Source organism: Agaricus bisporus, assembly GCF_000300575.1.
Source record: "Agaricus bisporus var. bisporus H97 unplaced genomic scaffold AGABI2scaffold_10, whole genome shotgun sequence".
NCBI lineage: Eukaryota > Fungi > Basidiomycota > Agaricomycetes > Agaricales > Agaricaceae > Agaricus > Agaricus bisporus.
In genome coordinates this window covers 357,640-375,554 of record NW_006267345.1, presented here as the reverse complement: position 1 = coordinate 375,554, position 17,915 = coordinate 357,640, and the positions used below count along the sequence as shown (strand labels likewise).

Sequence of the window (17,915 nt, the reverse complement as noted above, 5' to 3'; positions counted from 1 at the left end):
GACGGTATGTCGCTCATGACAGTATGTGAGAAACACTCATAGTTGGAAGGCATGTGTATAAGAAATCTGGTCTACGACCGCAAGGACATCAGATATACCGCAAAAACGACTCATTACTGAACAAAAATAGCATGAACGTGTTGACAGCAATCTTGAATATGGTGCCAGAAAGGGGTGAAAGATACCTCGAGCTGGCGCCGCACCGCCCCTTGTCTATCCCGTCTTGTTCTTGCTCCGCTTGCCGACTTGGGCTTGGAAACCACTCTTGATAGCGTTAACAGATCGTCTACTGCCGCACGATTCGCAAGCCATGAAGAAGATACGGTTTTCTTTTGTGAGTAGGGTGTCCAATGATTTGCAGGTCTTGCAAGTGACGTATTCGACTATTGTGTGAATATTGATGGAATGTAATGAATGGAGATGATCAGAGGTAATTTAGCGAGGAAAATATGATTTTCTCTTACCGATGTAACGCCTCAAGACGTTTTCGACTTGTTTTTGTTGGAAACGACCTCTGATGACGAGACGACCTGCACCATCGACACTTCCAGTTGTACCCATTTCAGCGAATAGGAATTGGATAACATGTTCTGGCTGTCTCAAAGTGAGCTGATATGACGTACATATAGGTACTGGGCTTACCTGTCGATGCATCTTTTTGCAGATATCGGTGACGTTGGCGAAAATGGTCTTTTTGTTTCCTTCTTTGTGGATAGAGGGAGGTGCAATTGTGTAACGTTTTGAAGAGGAGGAGAGGAGGGCAGGATTGGCAGCATGAAGGGAGGCGTAGAATCGCGTGAGGAGCTGAGGTGATGATTGTTAGATATAATGAGATACAAGAGGGGACTGTCTACCTCTGGGTACGTATAATCACGATCGCTCGTTAGCCAGGGTTCTGTTCCGGCATCCACCCCGACAGGTGCATCAGGTCGCGAAAATGGATTCTCGCCAAGTTCAGTTTCATCGAGCTGATCGAGATGTGAGGTATCGAGGGGGCCATCCTCTTCATCATCATCATCACCTTTCGACTTTTTACCATCTTCCGAACCTTTCTTGGATTCATTCAACTCCTTCTCGAACGCCTCAAGATCAAAAGCAGCTTTCTTCTTGCCCGATTTCTTTTTCTTCTTCATATCGGAAAAGTCAAGATCATCTGTTGTGATTTGAGGTGCCTCGGGGGCTGCACCAACGTTTGGCGTCGATGTGCCAGAATCATCTCCCTGTCGCGACTTGAGTGAAAGAAACAGGCTATATTGGGAGGGCTTACGAAGTCGAGAGGGATGTCCTTTTTCTTTTTCTTTTTCTTGAGATCGCCGAACATTGCTTTAAATTCGTCTTCCTCGTCCTTCTTCTCCTTCATAGCTTCGTGGGCGGTTGTTGGTCCGAGATCGACTGCATCTCCGTTAACGGTTGTACTTTCGATAATTTCGGGTGCCGGTACAGTGGGATCAGCTTCTGCGCCGAGAGGGTCTTCTGTAAAGGCGACGGTCTTCTTTTTGCGTTTTTTGAGGGAGGGGTCAAAGAGTGGTTCGTCGGCCATGGTATGTGTTGATGCTTAAGAGACTTACTAATTACTTAGAGATTAGTTATCTGACCATGGGAAATACCTTCTATATATAGTGGCGTGAGAAATACGAGAGGTGTCCGTGGTCGCCCGAAAGGACGGTGTTGTCGTTCAACTCACCCAAATGTCCTTGCTCGCCCGCTCAGTCCTCCGCACGGCCGCAGTGCAGCCCGCCGTGGCCGCCCCAGCGCAGGCCCGCAACATGGCCACCCTCCGTGAAATCGAGCTGCGCTTGAAGTCAGTCAGAAACATCGAAAAAATCACAAAGGTCTGCTCAGGAAATGCTGTCTGCAATACTCAAGCTGAACGCGTCTTGTAGTCGATGAAAATGATTGCTTCTACCAAACTCGCAAAGGCTCAGAGGGCAATGAATGCCGGAAAGCAGTATGGTATCGCCAACGCGGGTATGTTTTTCACCGTGTTTTTGACTTGGTACACGACTTTCTCCAACTCTGTCTATCCTTTCTACAGAGGTCTTTGCCAACACTCCTTCTGATAAACCAACACCAACAAAACTCTTCATCGTTGTATCGTCCGACAAGGGTCTTTGCGGTGGTATTCACTCCTCCGTCTCGAAGGCTACTCGCAAAGCCCTCTCCGGCCACCCCGAATCGCCTCTGCCCCAAGGCACAGAAGTCAGCCCAGACTCGCCCATTTCCATCATTGGTGACAAGTCCAAGAGTCAGCTTGTCCGACAACAAGCTTCTCGCTATCACATCACTTTCAACCAAATCGGCAGGGATATTCCCACTTTTGCTGACGCTGCTGGTGTCGCGGACCTTATTATCAAGAGTGGTGTCCAATTCGATTCTGTTGTCCTTGTTTACAACAAGTTCGTTTCTGCCATTTCGTATGAGGCTGCTATCATGGAGGTGAAGGGTGAAGAGGCTTTGAAGGAGAGTGGTATGTGTTGATTTTCTTCTTCGCACGGGGTGGCTGTTCATTTCCGTGTTAGCCTCTTTCAGTGCATACGAGAATGAGGACGATGCTACCAAAGACCTTGTGGAATTCTCTTTAGCCAACGCCATCTATGCTGCTCTTGTGGAGGGTCACGCTTGTGAACAAAGTGCTCGGTGGGTCAACCCTACATCCCCTTTTGCTACTCAAATTCATATCTCAACTTTATAGTCGTAATGCCATGGACAACGCTTCCAAGAACGCCTCTGACATGATTTCAACCCTTACCATGCAGTACAATCGTGGTCGTCAAGCTTCCATCACGAACGAACTGGTGGATATCATTACCGGTATGTCGCACCTGAAGCTTGATATCTGCACGGGATCTCACTCTGTTTTAGGTGCCAGTGCTCTTTAGACTATGGATGGTTTCACACGCAAAACTTAAGTAGACATACCTGTTGTTGTTTTTCCGTCATGGTATTCCAGCAATTATTTTCGTGCACTAATATCTAACGCCTGGACTGTGATAGTATGATTCACAGATACCGTCATCAGTAGAGCCGCTGACGGGGAAGTTTTCCGTCGACGCATAAAAATAATCGTGCTCCTTTGTTTTCCCGCGAAAACGTTTAATGAAGATGCACACAAGGGTTCACGGAATACCCTCTGCGCAGCGCGTCGCCGTGTCACATACATCCTCACAGTCGTTGACTTCATTGTTCGCCTGATACTTGCAGGTGTTCCATGCTCAGGATGCTTGTTACGCCTTCGTGGGTGTCTGTGAAAAATACTCTTTGAGGTTAGGCTGACGAGGCGTAAAAATCATTTTTCTTCTTCAATTGGTATGCATCACTGTGCTACCTGTGAGGCTGAGAGCTAGGCCGTTTCGAGTCAACGCCAAAAGCAAGTGTCTTCTATTGTTATTACTTTATTTTGGCGATGCGACATCCAAAATAGACCAGCCACCACATTTCCTCCGGTCATTGATACTGCACCACCAGCTCAAGCACAACCACAACGCTTGACTTTGCGTGATTTTGTCTTGGCATTGAAGTTCTCGGAATTCCGGGAAGTGAAGATAAGGATTGGCTTCGATTATCCTCATTCTACCACAAGCAGTTGGCGACGATAATATCAAAGTCTTTGAAAAAAATCGCCTGCCTTGTTGAATCCTCATGCGTTTGGCTGAACTCATGTTGCTGCAGACTTGGACTCGTCGCATACTCTGCGCGCATTCATGACGTGCACGGAATCTACTTCTGGTTGATCTTGATCTTTCACCTTGCAGTGATATTCTTTCTTTCATGTGCCTGCCATGTGTTTGAGTAGCTTCTGGACTTGAAGCTCTTCTTGTCCCGGTATGATCGGTAATATGAATGCTCGGAATCTGCAGCCTCGTACTTGAACTTCTATATACTGGGTGGACCCCGGGTCGTCGGAGTGAGCCGAAGAGTTTTAATGCGGAAGTATGTCGAGAGGAGAGATGCGTATGCAACACGAGTTTACGCCCGACAAAGTCGAAGATCTGTCCATCAATTACGTAGTACTAAAGGGTATGAACTTCTCGTATACCAAGAAAAAAGATTGACGCTTTAGATCACAGTTATTTCAATGGCTGATATCCTGCTCCGATGAGTACTAGAAGCACCTGATCATAAGGGATGTCAACTTCGCTTATCCTAGGGCTCAGGGAGGCAAAATTTACAGGGTTTTTGGCAAAGTGCACAATGCGCATTGCAGAACATTACTGTACTTTGCAGCTGACGAGTGTATATCTGAACGTGGATTTATAGTCGACCAAGTCTGACATTAATAGTAGCGCGGGGTCACGACCGTCGACGATCTGTTAGCGCGTCAATGCTTCAGCTCACAGGAATGCCAGTGTTCCAAGTTTCTTGACCCAGTGTGGTCAAGATAGCCACGTCCAAGGTCATGCATGACTTCCCATGTCGACGACACCTCGAGTTCAACTTTCTCTCTTTTAAACGCTCAAGTACTTCGGATCGGATGCTCCGAGACTCGGAGTCTACTTCCTTGTTGCGAGAAGATCCTTACCAAAAGGCTCATGTCCAATTGTACCAAAAGGGGATCTTGTCTAAAGTAGGAATAGTATGGCATGACTTGTACCTTGTATCCACAAAGATTGACGCTGTAGATTCAATGCTGTTCAATGAATTAATACAATCTTTTTTAAAAACCCGCGGTACGTACATAGGCATGACATCCTCATTACTACATTACGAGTTATCATGCAGGACCCTTTATTCTTCTATTAAAGTCTAGGTTCCATCTTAAATTATGGTTAAGTCATGAGGTCTCTTGCAGGGCCGCCAAAAGTAGAGAGAGAGATAGGAAACTTGATTGAGGTTTTACCAAGTAATAGCTGAGAATGACCCCGTGGTATTCGGACCTACTACTGATATTCTCAAGGCAAATCGGTGACCAGTTAATGCGTGTAGATGAAACTGCGTCCTTTATTCAAATCCGAGTCGTTGGTGCGCGTAGTGAAACTTTCAATGCATACAATCCTTGGCATTCCGATAAATCACCGGGGTATGAATTCCGTACTACTTGAAAGGAAAATGCGGCATGGTAGCGTGCTTCGGGCAGATATTAAAGTCGTACCACCCGACTCGATTCGATGAAGATGTGTAGATATGAGACGTCTGATATGGGAAGCTGTTGGACTTGTCCATGGACAAGTCAGAAAAAATTGACTGGAAAAGGTAAAATACGTGTGAATTACAGATGTCCTCAAGTCCTCCTCAAGGCCAACGGTCGTACCATACAACGATTTCTGGGCAGTAATCTCCAAACGGACATAAAGGTCCACCCACTGTTCTTTGGCCAGCGTCCCGGTGCCAGGGCACTACCGCGTCCGCGTCCTCATGAGCATCGTCTGACCGTGACAGCACGCATTCCCCGATGAAATTGGTAAACACGAGGGGACCTCGAGTAGTTCGAGAACTGGCAACCAGAAAGCCACAAGACAACGGTACAACATGTTTATCGGCAAGATACATTACCAAGCCGTTAAGAGGAATCCACAAAATAATAGGAAATTTCGAATATACCGAGTGTATTTTAGTCGTCGTATTGTCCCTCCGATACGGCAGTGGTGCGTGTAGGAGACAATCATCTGTCTGTCCTTCTTTTCTGTCCGAGCCATTGGTGCGCAGAATGAAACTTTCAAGGCGTACAGTCATTCCAATAAATTAACCAAGGATTAATGCCGCATAGTAAGTTGGTTGTTATTGCTGAGACTGGGTGGATATCGAAGTCATACCACCCGGCTCGACGAAGATATGAGGCGTCGGATACTATGGGAAGTTGTCCATGTCGGAAAACTCGGAATAAAATGCCTAGAAAGGTAAAATATGTGTGAATTGCATACGTGCTGCCAGCACAGAAGGACCCTCTAAGGTATTAACGCGCAACAAATTCTGGCAGTAATATCCAAACGAGTGGCACTTCGATCAGTAGTACAAAAGCATACATAATGAACTTCCAAAACGCGGTTGAAATTAGGCCTGGCATTTTAAAAACTTGCTAGACTGTTAAACGGATACATTACGGTCACTGGCACCGGTGGCTTCACTCGTTTCCCCAAATTGCGTCGTGGCGCGATCAGAATGGTTCCAACGCAAGGAACTAATCTTGCTCCTTCCCCTTTGTGATTCGTATGCTTTTCCTCTTGCAACTCTGTACTGCACAAGTAGATAGGCAATTATCTAGATCATGTACATCACAACTCGGGCTTAATATCGAGATGACGGTGGACTTACGGCGATGTAGGTCCTACTTTCGTAGAGAAAAATTGATACCTTGTTATAGAAAAGTATTGCCTGTGCCAATATCCACACAGATTCCAGGGCATATGATTCAACAAGTATAGCGACAATCTTCATGTATCCAGCGGATCCGTTAGCCTTGCCTATCAAGTTTTTTTTTGCACTGGTTATTATGAATGGTTTATCAATCGGGAATAGCTCCATACCAATTAGCTTTCTTTGGCGTCGATGCTGATAAACGAGATACAGCGAAATCAATGCAGTGCAAAGACCTGTAGTAGCTCCTTGGATTGCTGTTTGTGCCAGTTGTAGTTTGCCATCTAGTTGTGACTGTCGTGCTGGGGGCAATGTGGTTTCACGTATAACAACCATCAGGTATATTACTGAAAGGATAAAACTTAATTTGGAGAAGCAAGGAGTCCATCAGAAGTTTCTTACTTACTCGTGAGAGTCAAGAAACAGAGTGACGGCAGCAGAGTCACCAGCTTGGCAAATCTAGTAGCACTCCAGACGACCCATACGCGCCAGATCTTCAAGGTTTGCTTTCAGCAATGTAGTATAGATGAGAGGCAAATAGAGATGTACCAGGATTGCCAATGTCAATATATCAACCACCAGCTGAGAGCTAAAGCCACTAGCTATCACAGGTTGGGTATTTATGGTTGATAATAAATATAGAAATGGACTTCCAGGATAATTGGCATGCATGATGTAGGTGTCTTGGGTAACCCATGCGTTCGATATCAGACTGTACAGTCCACAGAGCATTATGATGCTACTGTACCCAAGCATGAACTTGGCTTGCCTTTTCCTGTCTCCAGCCTGCAGATGAGGAACTAACGAATGAACATAGCAGCAGAAGATTGTGAATGCAATGCCATAGAGTGTCCCAGCCACAGTTGTGGGGACGACAAGTTCAAGTTGAGTGCCGAGTAGCAATGACTCCTGAATGGTTGTAGTGCTGTTATCCATGGAGAATTTCGGTGAAGGGTATAGGTCGTGTTCACTGGCGGTAGCGGCATATATACCTCTTTCAAAAAACCACGTCAGCCCTGTGATTTAATGAGCATATTTTATTTTGAATATATGTCTGTGCATCACAATCATGATAGAACATCTATTGACAGATTTTAGAGAGCGAAACTGATATCCTATTCAAGGGAGTATCCTTGGAAACATTGTAGTGTTGTATTAATCTGTACTCCCCGGTGTCCGAGAACCCAACCCACCCGGGCCACCCCCCTATGAACGCACTGTGCTCACTAGTTGAATATCCCGAGTTCCACCGCCATCGAACTTCTGAAAATCTCTGCGACATCCCCCTCAGTTATAGCGTAAAATGAGGAACCCCGAACAACACAATGACTCGGATCAGAATGTAAAACGCTGTGTTGCGGATAGGCTGTACAAGAAAATGGGCGTGCCGAGTCCTGGATTTAGTGATACCGATGAAGTGAGATAACTTATAAACCAAATCATCGTCTAGTACCCCGAAACTACCTGATTTCCAATATCTTCCAGTGCCAGTTAATCGGCTCGAAAAAGGTGCATGGACGATTACGCAAATCTTTTACTTTCTTGTGCTTCGTACGAGTACTACCAAGAACCTGCAATTTGTCAAGTCCTCCGAAGATTCTGAAAATACCTAAGAATCAGATACTATTGGATATTGATATGATGAGCTAGTGATTCGGTACAACTTGAATCAGATGATGATGTCCAATATTTTATCATGATCATTGGAGTATATGTCAGTGGTCACGCAGTCTCATATTCTTTTAAAAGCGTCGGCAATAAGAGAATATAGAAACGATTAGTATGTATCTCCGTCACTTGCCCAGATGACTCAAACAAAATTCTCACCAGAGACCGTCACGGTCATCATTCGCATTCTTCGTATCACCTTATTCACCAACGGGCCTCCATCAGGCAAGCTAAAAGCATCTGATTAACTGTAGTTAAGTGTCACATTCAAGGATGCTGAACGCAACAACAAATGGCATCAAGAACGCTCTTTTCTGGAGTTACCAAGAATCATCAAGTCCATGTAACCCGTGAAACAGGTATAAAAGGTATTCGAGTATCATAATGAATACCAAAAAATGATCGGTAATGTCCAAGGAAGCTAGAATACACATGTCAATAATCGGGTCAAATAGATTATTAGAGGATCTTCTCGTCAAAAACGTGGACGAGGTGTTGAAGTTGGGATTGGGCCAGCACCCATCAGTAAACCGCATCGAAGGCCAAGTGTGACTTTGACGACGCATTGATCAAGTTGTAGTTGAAGGTACTTTGCAGTTAATAACAAGTATATCTATCTATGTACTTTTTCGCCCATCCCAAAAAAAACTAAACTAAACTATAATAAAAGACTACGATCATGTTGAACCAAAACAGCCTCCCGTTTCAACGACCTATTCGACACTCTCTCCCAAATCGGATCTACATCCGGTCCATCCAAATCTCCAGCTCCATCCCAACCCCAACACCAAACTTAAAAAAAAAAAAACATAAAGTCAGGTGAAAAGGTGATTTGATTAAAAAAAGATAAATGAGGAACCAACCGTATTCGGGTCCATTAATAAAATCAAGTTCTTCACTTTCTTCTGAAGTGAACAAACGATCATGAGGACCGAACCATGATCGATCTTGTGGATCTGTACGTGGATCTTCAGGTAAACCACCCATACGTACATACCCACGAATAGCAGTAAGGTTTCTTCTAGCTGGATGAATGATATCAAATACCCTCTAAATAAAAAAAATTTGAATCAGTCAAACGACATTTTTCTTTTTATGGCAACAACACCTACGCTGTCATATGCGAGTTTCACTCTAGGCACCATTAAAATCCTACCATACCCAGCTTCCCAATAATCATTACATATCAAACTACATTCACTCGCACTACACTCTCCTTCCGTAATCTTGGCCATCCGAAAACGAACATGAGGATACGAATAAAAGGGTGCAGGATCTAGAACGGCGATACCGTTCCAACAACTTTGGACTTGAACAGGAAGATGTCGTTGGAATCGTTGAGATGATTCTGGATGATGAAATATATTTTCAAAAGGCGCATTTTCGAGTGCTGTACCATTGATATCACGAGCCACCCAGTTGTCATAAAACACCGGAGCAGCAATTTCCGAATGATACATATAATCTGCAGCACAAGTGATCCCAGCATTATTTTTTCGGGATTGCCAAATCAATTCGAGAAGGTCATCGACGCAAGGTAAGATATCGTTCATGAATATAATGGTATCGAAGATTTCGTTTTCGGTTTCACGAAGTTCATGAAGAGGGACGAAAGCGGAATTACGAACTTCTGCGAGATATTCGATACGGTGGTTGAATTGACCTCGGGTACGTTGAGAAGTGCGAATCATGACGCGCATACCGACACTTCGTGTGAGAGCGTTGAATATCCGAAGGAGTGCTTTCGTTTGGTCATTAGAGCCGTTTTCGTATATGGACACAAAGACGTTTTGGTAGCCGAGAATAGAAGCCACGCGGAATAGGGTTGCAAAGAGGTCAGGGACGACGTCGAAAGAATTGTAGAGGTTGATGGCGAAAAAATACTTGTGCTGCTTGTTGGAAAGGTCTGAGCGGCGGACATGGAGGTGATCATCGTCGGGGGAGACACCGAGAAGGGCGCCAATCCAGGAACGATCGGAGGGTGGAGTGAAGCCTATGAGGGGAGCATAACGGTCGAGGACCTGTTGGACATAGAGTGGCTGAGAGTTGCGTGTGCATTCTTTTGTGTAGTGGGACGAGAGCGTGGTGAGGAGTTCGAGCACTCGCTCGCGCTGGTGGGTTGTGGGAAGAGGAATCTGCTGGCGAGCGCGTTGGAGGCGTGAAGGGACATGTCCGCTACGCCAACTGGGCGAGGATGGCTACAAATGGATGTGAGAACTTTGTTGTACGCAAAGAAAAAGACGCACAGAAGGCCAGGGAATGATTCTTGCGACGAGAAAACCAAGAAAGACGCCGAGGGCGAGGGCAGCGGCGGTGGGCAGTCTGCGGATGGTCGTGGCAGGTTTCATGGCCGGGATTCGCACGGCGTCCCAATGTCTGCCTCGACGCCCATGCAGCGCAGACGCAACCCCCGCATCTCCTCACCGACCACCCCGCACACTCACCCCGCCGCCGCCGACAATGCCGCCCGCTCCCCCGCCCGCACCTTCGGCATCTCCAACCGCATCTGGCTCGTCGTCGTCGTCGTCCTCGCCACCCTCCTCCTCCTCCACCGCCTCCTCCCTCACCACACCTCCGACCCTCTCCCCTCCTACGCTAGTGCAGACCTCAAGCCGACAAACTATCTCGAACCGTCCTCTGCTCGCCCACAGAATCCATTCGCCTTTTGTCCCGTCCATGGCCCATCAGACCCCCTCGCGGCCAAGTACAGCACGAGTCTTCTCACCCAAACCATAATCACCCAGGGCACTGGCCATCGTATCCAGCGCGTCCTCAAAAGAGCTCTCTCCGGCCAGCCCGTCACCATCAGCATCATCGGTGGTTCAGGTAAAAATCTCTCTCCATTCCCTCAACTCATTTAATTAAAAATCCCCAGTCTCTTCATGCCACGGCGCCGGAGACGATCCCATCTCCCCAAAATGCTACCCCTCCAAATTCTTTGACTGGTGGAACACCATTTTTCCCCACCCCGCAACTGAAATCACAAACGGCGCTATGCGTCGCACCAACTCTGATTATTTTGGGTTTTGTAGCGCGCATCATCTACCAGACGTTACTGATCTTGTCATTGTTGAACTCGATTCCGACGATACTCCGTAAGTGTTTTTTGTCATTTCCAAACTATTTAACATTTTTTATTTTTAATGCATGCAGCGATGAACAAAAAACAATGAATTTTGAATTCCTGATCCGCTCACTTCTCAACCGACCTGACCAACCCGCCGTCCTCGTCCTCGGCCACTTCTCCACTCAAATCTTCCGTGCCCACGGTCTCACCGGTCCCGACCACTGGCACGGTATCGTCTCTCAATTCTACGACGTCCCCTACATCGGTACCAAACCCCTCCTCTACAGCGATTACCTCCAAAATCCTAAAAACATTCAAAAATACTTTGTTGATCCTATCCTTGCCAATCCTGCAGGACATACCTTGTTGGCTGATGTGCTTATTGCGTATTTTCAGTATATGACGTGTGAGGCTTGGGATATTGCGATTGGAGAGAGAGTGGATCCTTTGAAGACGGATAAATCACCTGGATTGTTTGGGGGTGTGGGGTTGAGGAAGGGTGTACCGGAACCTGGGGATGATGATGAAGAAGCGTATGTGGATTCAAATGGTGAACGCATCATCAAACCAGTGAAAAAGTCCTCCTCCTCCTCGTCATCGTCCTCCTCTTTGAATCTCGCTATCCCACCAGGATTAATGTTTCCTTCTCAAAACGATCAACACGCTTTCGAAGAAATCGTTCCTTATTGTGTTTCCGCTAATGATCTCATCAATCCTCTCCCCCCTTCCATTTTTTATGGTACAGGTTGGTTAACACATCATCCGCAATCTTCGGCTACATCTCAACAAGATGTCGAGGGAGGTGCTACGGCCGCTCATTACTTCCATAGTAGTCTTGGGCAGAGTCGAATTAGGATACCTGTGATTGCGAGTCATGGAGATATTGGGATATATTATTTGAGAGAGGGGGTGAGAGAGGAGGGAGAGGGAAGTAAAATTGAGTGTTGGGTGGATGATAATTATCCGGGGAGGAAGGAGATTGGGAATGAGTGGCAGGGGGAAGGTGTGAGAGCGACGTATGTTTTCTCTTTTTTATTCTTGATGATTATTTGGTACTTATGTGATTTGTTTAGATTGACGATGATAGATCATTCGGTTTCGAAAGGATCACATTATGTGGAATGTGAACTTGTGGGAGATGAAGGTCAAGGCGTTCCTTCATTCAAGTTGGTCGGGATCTTCGTAAATTAATTTTTTGGAACACTACATAGACAATTTTTGTTAATAAACTGCAACACCTAATAAATTGTTTTGCCTACTACTACGAATGATACACAAAAAGACATTAAGGGTATTATGATAAGGGGTGTATAAATAATGATAGTGTTGGATCAATAAAATTAAGAAACCTGAATCAACTCATAGTCGAAGCAGAAGAAGAAGCCACCTTTTTCCACCACCCTCTCATCCTCCCTCCACTCCCAATACTATTCGCCCTCCCACCACTACTACTCTTTCCTCCCGAAGAAGAAGAAGAAGAACTCCCGGTTTCATTACTATACAACGAAGCCACTTCCTCAAACCGTCGTGGTTGTTGCAACGTCGTAAAATCCGACAACGCAGAGGGTGGACGTGGTGGTATTATCGGTATCGTTGTTGTTGCTGACGTATGGGTGGTGGTGGTCAATCCCAATCCCAAGGAGGGTGGTGTCGCAGCTTTAGGAATGAATACCGTAAATGGACTTTCACACCGTTCTTCCATAGTTCTGACAGGATTGAATATCGCTTCGATAAGCGTTTCGGTCGTTTTAGTTCCATACGCCAATGGTAAACGCTCAACATCAAATGCCGGAGTCGCGTGACGTAGTTGTTGTTGTCGTTCATCATCCTCTTCATACTCACTCTCCATCTCATATTCCTCCTCCTCCTCCCTTTTCCGACACACCGTTGTTCCGAATAAATCCAATTCAAGTTCTTGTTGATTAGAATAAGGGCCGTATAGATCAGCACCGTGGTAGATGGTATGATGTGCCGTTCTGGATCTAGAACGTTCGCCAGAAAGGTAATTGGAGAGTCCATTCAGGATTTCGCCTTTTGGTAAAGGTGGAGGGATATAATTGCTTTCGCCAGAAATGTATTCAAGTTCAATAGTAAGCTATTTGAGGATATTAGTTTAGGGGGGAGGGGGGAGTGGTAAAACACTGACCCGGAGTGTAGCATTGGTTCTACTCTCGCGTAAGAGATAGCGTCTGTCGACGAAACCATTGCCAACGTATTCAGAGAGATTGAGGTTCAAGGCACCTAAACGATGGATTTGAGAAGGATAATCATCGGGTTGAATGCGTTGCATGACGACGAGTTTGAAAGGACACGGTAAAATACATCCGGTGTCACGATCCACATCCAAACGAATGGGAGTGGACAAGGTGTAATTCCAGTGTACGGAATGGTCTCTGAGATCGACATAGGGGGTACTGCCGCGGGAAGGAGAGGTGGTGGTGGTGAGGGGTTGGGTGAAGGAGGAGGATTTGGGGGATGGGGTTTGGAGATGGAGAGTCGGGGTAGAAGCATTTGCGGCGTTGGATGAAAAGGGGGTGGAAGAATCGCTGGAGGGAGAGCCAGTGGAAAGGACGTCGCCGGTCTTGGATCTGGTCCTGACGATGCCGAGTAAGCCTGGTCTGTGATTATGGACGTTCTTGAAACGCCAACGAACAGCAAACTGGCCGTCGAGAAAAGGGACGCTGTCGATTTGGTGAACGTGGACTGTAGCGCGGAAGAAGGCGTGGCGGGGGATGAGCTGGTGGATCTGCGCTCTCAGCCCAGTCGACTCCATGGCCAAGGAGCATCGTCACAGTCACAGTCACTCCCATGTACAAGTCTGCCAAGGTCGCGTTTGTGTCGGGCACAACGGGCTCGTCGCTGGCTCATGTCAACCAGCTCTCTCTCGCCGCCCTCGTTAGTATTTGACTATTAGTTGATCACAATTAACAACTCTAATAGGTTTCTGTTGCGCTCTGTGCGGCACTCACCACCCGCTTTCCTAGTCGTGGCCGCGGACTGGTCAGCCAATGGACACTGCTCGTCCTCCCCCTCCTCCTCTCCATGACTCTCTTTGCCACCGCACCCCTCTCTCTCTCCCTCCTCCTCGCTGCACCCACCGCTCTCCTCCTCTCTCTCCCCCGCCGACTTCTCTCCTCCCCACTCCCCTCGGCCTCTCCCCCCTCTACCCACACACCACGCTTCCCCTTCATCCACGCCTTGACTATTTATAGAGCACACATGATGCTCATCACCGTTCTTGCTATTCTCGCCGTCGATTTTTCGGTATTTCCCCGCATGCTCGCCAAGTGTGAATCCTTCGGAGTATCCTTCGTACGCCATACCTTTTTTGCTCTGGAAAACCACTCATCCAACCTTTGTCTAGATGGATCTCGGTGTCGGTTCCTTTGTCTTTTCACAAGGCCTCGTCTCTGCCATACCCTTCATTTCTCAACCCCATTATCTTCTCCAACCTACTATTTACAAGACCCTTCGTAAGGCTTTACCCATTCTAGCACTAGGATTACTCCGTGTGGTCCTTGTCAAAGGTACCGACTATCCTGTGAGTACAAAGGGTCATAGCCTAAAAGTTGGTGTGCTGAACAAATCAGGAACATGTAACAGAATACGGAGTCCATTGGAATTTTTTTCTCACTTTAGCCATCCTACCCATCCTCCAAGTCATCCTCCATCCCATCTTACTCAGATACCCTATATCCCTCATCGGTCTACTCATCGCCTTTTTCCAACAAATCCTCTTATCCCTATTCAATTTCCAAAATTACGTCCTCACCTCTCCTCGTACCACCTCTCTCATATCTTCAAACAAAGAAGGTCTCATCTCTCTCATCGGTTATTTATCCATTCACATCCTTGGTTTATCTACCGGAACATTAGTATTACCTTTTTCTCCTTCATTCTTCCGACGTCAACAAAAGGCTTTCGCAAAAGGAGGAGGGAATAATAATAATAAATTGGAAAGGGTAGAGACGAGATATAGACAAACAGATAAAACGGCGGTGGAATTGGTTTCGTATACGATTGTTTGGTGGGTTCTTTTGGGTGTTGTACATCTAGGTGGGAAATGGTATGAGGGTGATGAGGGTGGTGTATCAAGACGTTTAGTTCGTCCTCTCTCTCGTCATTCCAACTCCACCTCTCACTCATTTGTTTTTTTTCAAAAGGCGAATTTACCATATATCTTATGGATAGCGGCATTCAACACGTCGTTTTTCCTTGGTTATCTTTTATTACTCGATATATTCTTTTTCCCCCATCCCAGACCTTCTAAAAAAGAAAAAACATCGTTGGGTGTTACTGATCATAATTATAATTATAACAATAATGACACTTCGTCATTTGGGTTGTTGAATGCTATCAATCGACATGGGTTATCTGTATTTCTCATCGTACGTTCATTTTGTTCATCCTTTTTTTTATTCGATACTCCCACTCATTTCATTTTTTTGAAAGGCGAATTTAATGACGGGAGGAATTAATTTGATGATGAAGACTATGTATGTATCGGATGTTTGGGCTATGGGTATTTTGATGGGGTATAGTTTGCTTATCTGTGGGTTTGCTTGGAATTTGGAAAAATTCGACAAGAGGAGGAAGAAGAAGTAAATTAATTAACGGGATATATATATAGTTTTTTTGCTTGTTAAGTACTAGGATACAACTGTATTGGAGGTAGAGAGATCGAGTTTTGAGATTTGATAAACATTTCAGATGGTGTCGTTGATTCATTTGGGAGTTGCGTATGAGACTTGATGTTTTTTTTTCGTTAGTTGGGGAAAAATGAATGAATTGAAGGTGTAACTGACATCTGAAGCATATGACCATGTCGATATCGTCGATCTCCGATTTCTCGAAATCTGCAGAACCTACAAAAAAAAAAAAACAAAAAATTTCATAAGAATAAGATTTTTTTTTGAGATAGAGAACATTTTGGTCACACTTACATGACTTCCTTGACTCGCTGTCCCACCTGCACGACTACTAGTATGAGTATTATTATCATTATTATTTCCTAACTCTGATCTAGGAAATGATATTGAAAAAGTATGGAGAGGTGGTGGATCAAGAGAAAGTCCTTCAGAAACCATATCTCTAGCATTCAAACTAAAGTCAAGTGGTTCATTAGTTTTAAAATATTTATGCGAAAAGGTTTGGAGGCTCTTACCATGCGAGAAATGTATTAGCGTACACTATACACATCATCATCATCAATGAGTGAGTGATGTTTTGATTGAAAGTGGAGGAGAGAGAAACTTACGATTGCCGACTATTTCGAAAACGGTAAGTTGATAAAAGTTGAGTGATTTCCAACCGGGATAGTTTGCCTTATAATGTGGTCAATTTTATTTATATAGAAGGCGTAATTTGATTTGGGGACCTTACAAGGACGAGGACAACCACATCAGCCAGACTATATATCGAAAATTAAATTTCAATCAAACTCGAAGGATAACTATGTGAAAGGAAGTTCCAGGACAATACCTAGTGAGTAATCCCATATTCACAGCATAAAATATCAATTTCTTCAATACCCGATTAGTCCTAATAAGAAATCAAGTTAGTTAAGAAAAGAGAACCATTTTTGAATTCAATCTTACTTACCTCGGAAACTCGGATTTATTCGATCGAAAGAATTTGACGAGTGCACCGGTGATCAACCAATCTGCACCGATGGCACAACACAGAGCCGCAGTAGCATATCGCTAAAGCAAAAGTTTAGGATGATGAGAGTGAGAGTTTTACGGGGGGAAGCCTTTACCGATGGTGTTCCTCTGAGAATATTAAAATAACTCGATTCTAGAACACTTTTTTCGCGGATTAATATATTATATTAAGAAGTGTAAGTAAGTAACTCACGAAAGGACATAGGATACTGTTCCCATTGCGAAATCGCCTAGCGCAAAAAGAGTCTGGATCCTTGCGTTTTAGTGTCTTTTTTGCTCCACAAAGGTATGATACGAACGATGAGAATGCATAAAATTTTAGCTCGGCCGTATGTAGCTGATGTGCGATGAAACTATCAATTATCGTTTTACATAGTTTGTGAGAATAGAATAGACTGACCTTGCCATACTTTATTAATGAAAAACCCATGAACAGTAAGTTCGACAACGTTCTGTTCGTCATATATAAGTAATGAAAAGAATTTTGGTGATTGAGTGTTTTTTTTTTTACTGTCAACATGATCATCAGTTTCATACTCCTAAATCATGAGAATCAGCTTCTCATCAGAAACCTTGTACTTTAGCACATATACCAGATTGGTTTTGATAGGGCTAATAGATTACCCCAGTGTTTCACACTATAATAGTATCCTCCGTGGATTGAGATAGCGGAGCGAAGAATTTCTAGCGTCCTGTCGACCAAAAAATATCAATCTCTTCCTTCGGTAAACTAATGCCCACTCTCTTGCTTACCATACAAATAATACCTGTAATGAGGTCGTCAACACATGTCGTAGTGAAGTCGAAGGAAAACACACTCACAAGAATCTTTAGATATACAGTGTCTTGTGGGTATCTTTGAAAGTAAAGCCATGCTTGTAGAGTAGTTACACCGGTCAACCCGACACAAGCGATAGCGCCAAGGAAAAATGAGCCAATCGAGGGTTCGAGATCAAGGAGGGGTGCGAGTGGGTCCGTACTACCACTACTAGGATTAAAGGGTAATGCGTCCATTCAGTGGGGGCTTTTTGATCAACTGGAGAGAGACGTCGTCGTTTTATAAACTACTAGTGAGAGCGTTGTAAGCGATGTGAGGTGGGAACGCATGTTGGTAATCGTTCGGCGTTGGTAGCGACGGAATGACAGATTCGGCGTCTTTTGTTGGAACAAGAAGGCTGTGGGATCTTATCTTATCTTATCTGGACGACCACGTGTGTTCGTGCCAC

General features: G+C 45.1%; 8 protein-coding genes across 8 annotated transcripts; 3 read left to right on the top strand and 5 right to left on the bottom strand.

Annotated features, from left to right (window-relative positions):
* Positions 1-12: 12 nt before the first annotated feature.
* AGABI2DRAFT_180328 (hypothetical protein) lies at positions 13-1,555 on the bottom strand. The gene is made up of 5 exons (XM_006455080.1): positions 1,268-1,555; positions 855-1,220; positions 643-804; positions 465-609; positions 13-383 (listed from the first exon to the last, which is right to left on the bottom strand). The coding sequence occupies exons 1-5, from the start codon at positions 1,538-1,540 to the stop codon at positions 214-216; spliced, it is 1,116 nt and encodes a 371-aa protein (XP_006455143.1). The 5' UTR covers positions 1,541-1,555; the 3' UTR covers positions 13-213.
* Positions 1,556-1,655: 100 nt separating this feature from the next.
* Positions 1,656-3,075, top strand: ATP3 (ATP3 gamma subunit of the F1 sector of mitochondrial F1F0 ATP synthase). Its single transcript, XM_006455079.1, has 6 exons — positions 1,656-1,832; positions 1,884-1,968; positions 2,036-2,467; positions 2,520-2,637; positions 2,693-2,811; positions 2,863-3,075. Exons 1-6 carry the CDS (start codon positions 1,689-1,691, stop codon positions 2,877-2,879), a joined length of 915 nt encoding a protein of 304 aa, XP_006455142.1. The 5' UTR covers positions 1,656-1,688; the 3' UTR covers positions 2,880-3,075.
* A 2,834-nt stretch (positions 3,076-5,909) lies between these two features.
* On the bottom strand, positions 5,910-7,227 carry AGABI2DRAFT_180326 (hypothetical protein; the record flags this gene model as incomplete). The annotated part of the gene is made up of 6 exons (XM_006455078.1): positions 5,910-6,171; positions 6,250-6,398; positions 6,528-6,638; positions 6,698-6,797; positions 6,841-6,893; positions 6,942-7,227. 6 exons carry the CDS (start codon positions 7,225-7,227, stop codon positions 6,022-6,024), a joined length of 849 nt encoding a protein of 282 aa, XP_006455141.1. The 3' UTR covers positions 5,910-6,021.
* A 1,370-nt stretch (positions 7,228-8,597) lies between these two features.
* AGABI2DRAFT_209460 (hypothetical protein) lies at positions 8,598-10,312 on the bottom strand. Its single transcript, XM_006455077.1, has 4 exons — positions 10,206-10,312; positions 9,072-10,157; positions 8,823-9,009; positions 8,598-8,751 (listed from the first exon to the last, which is right to left on the bottom strand). Exons 1-4 carry the CDS (start codon positions 10,305-10,307, stop codon positions 8,618-8,620), a joined length of 1,509 nt encoding a protein of 502 aa, XP_006455140.1. The 5' UTR covers positions 10,308-10,312; the 3' UTR covers positions 8,598-8,617.
* Positions 10,313-10,331: 19 nt separating this feature from the next.
* AGABI2DRAFT_187581 (hypothetical protein) lies at positions 10,332-12,286 on the top strand (the record flags this gene model as incomplete). Its single annotated transcript, XM_006455076.1, has 4 exons — positions 10,332-10,785; positions 10,835-11,054; positions 11,113-12,042; positions 12,100-12,286. The coding sequence occupies 4 exons, from the start codon at positions 10,332-10,334 to the stop codon at positions 12,215-12,217; spliced, it is 1,722 nt and encodes a 573-aa protein (XP_006455139.1). The 3' UTR covers positions 12,218-12,286.
* Positions 12,287-12,366: 80 nt separating this feature from the next.
* On the bottom strand, positions 12,367-13,799 carry AGABI2DRAFT_121081 (hypothetical protein; the record flags this gene model as incomplete). Its single annotated transcript, XM_006455075.1, has 3 exons — positions 12,367-12,375; positions 12,414-13,121; positions 13,173-13,799. The coding sequence occupies 3 exons, from the start codon at positions 13,797-13,799 to the stop codon at positions 12,367-12,369; spliced, it is 1,344 nt and encodes a 447-aa protein (XP_006455138.1).
* Positions 13,800-13,834: 35 nt separating this feature from the next.
* AGABI2DRAFT_209452 (hypothetical protein) lies at positions 13,835-15,631 on the top strand (the record flags this gene model as incomplete). The annotated part of the gene is made up of 6 exons (XM_006455074.1): positions 13,835-13,921; positions 13,967-14,338; positions 14,391-14,567; positions 14,617-15,129; positions 15,190-15,414; positions 15,479-15,631. 6 exons carry the CDS (start codon positions 13,835-13,837, stop codon positions 15,629-15,631), a joined length of 1,527 nt encoding a protein of 508 aa, XP_006455137.1.
* An 830-nt stretch (positions 15,632-16,461) lies between these two features.
* AGABI2DRAFT_121079 (hypothetical protein) lies at positions 16,462-17,703 on the bottom strand (the record flags this gene model as incomplete). The annotated part of the gene is made up of 10 exons (XM_006455073.1): positions 16,462-16,567; positions 16,628-16,728; positions 16,785-16,830; positions 16,883-16,935; positions 16,989-17,026; positions 17,090-17,141; positions 17,201-17,228; positions 17,283-17,381; positions 17,443-17,456; positions 17,512-17,703. The coding sequence occupies 10 exons, from the start codon at positions 17,701-17,703 to the stop codon at positions 16,462-16,464; spliced, it is 729 nt and encodes a 242-aa protein (XP_006455136.1).
* Positions 17,704-17,915: the final 212 nt, after the last annotated feature.

Bases quoted from the DNA above. Each gene is read 5' to 3' on its own strand.
- AGABI2DRAFT_180328 (XM_006455080.1), bottom strand. From the start codon at position 1,540: ATGGCCGACGAACCACTCTTTGACCCCTCCCTCAAAAAACGCAAAAAG. The intron at 805-854 runs GTAGACAGTCCC...TCATCACCTCAG, and splicing joins GTGATTATACGTACCCAGAG to CTCCTCACGCGATTCTACGC. The intron at 384-464 runs GTAAGAGAAAAT...TTCACACAATAG, and splicing joins CGTCTTGAGGCGTTACATCG to TCGAATACGTCACTTGCAAG.
- ATP3 (XM_006455079.1), top strand. From the start codon at position 1,689: ATGTCCTTGCTCGCCCGCTCAGTCCTCCGCACGGCCGCAGTGCAGCCC. The intron at 1,833-1,883 runs GTCTGCTCAGGA...CGCGTCTTGTAG, and splicing joins ACATCGAAAAAATCACAAAG to TCGATGAAAATGATTGCTTC. The intron at 2,468-2,519 runs GTATGTGTTGAT...TTTCCGTGTTAG, and splicing joins AGAGGCTTTGAAGGAGAGTG to CCTCTTTCAGTGCATACGAG.
- AGABI2DRAFT_209460 (XM_006455077.1), bottom strand. From the start codon at position 10,307: ATGAAACCTGCCACGACCATCCGCAGACTGCCCACCGCCGCTGCCCTC. The intron at 10,158-10,205 runs GTGCGTCTTTTT...ATCCATTTGTAG, and splicing joins GAATCATTCCCTGGCCTTCT to CCATCCTCGCCCAGTTGGCG. The intron at 8,752-8,822 runs GTTGGTTCCTCA...TTTTTTTTTAAG, and splicing joins TATTAATGGACCCGAATACG to TTTGGTGTTGGGGTTGGGAT.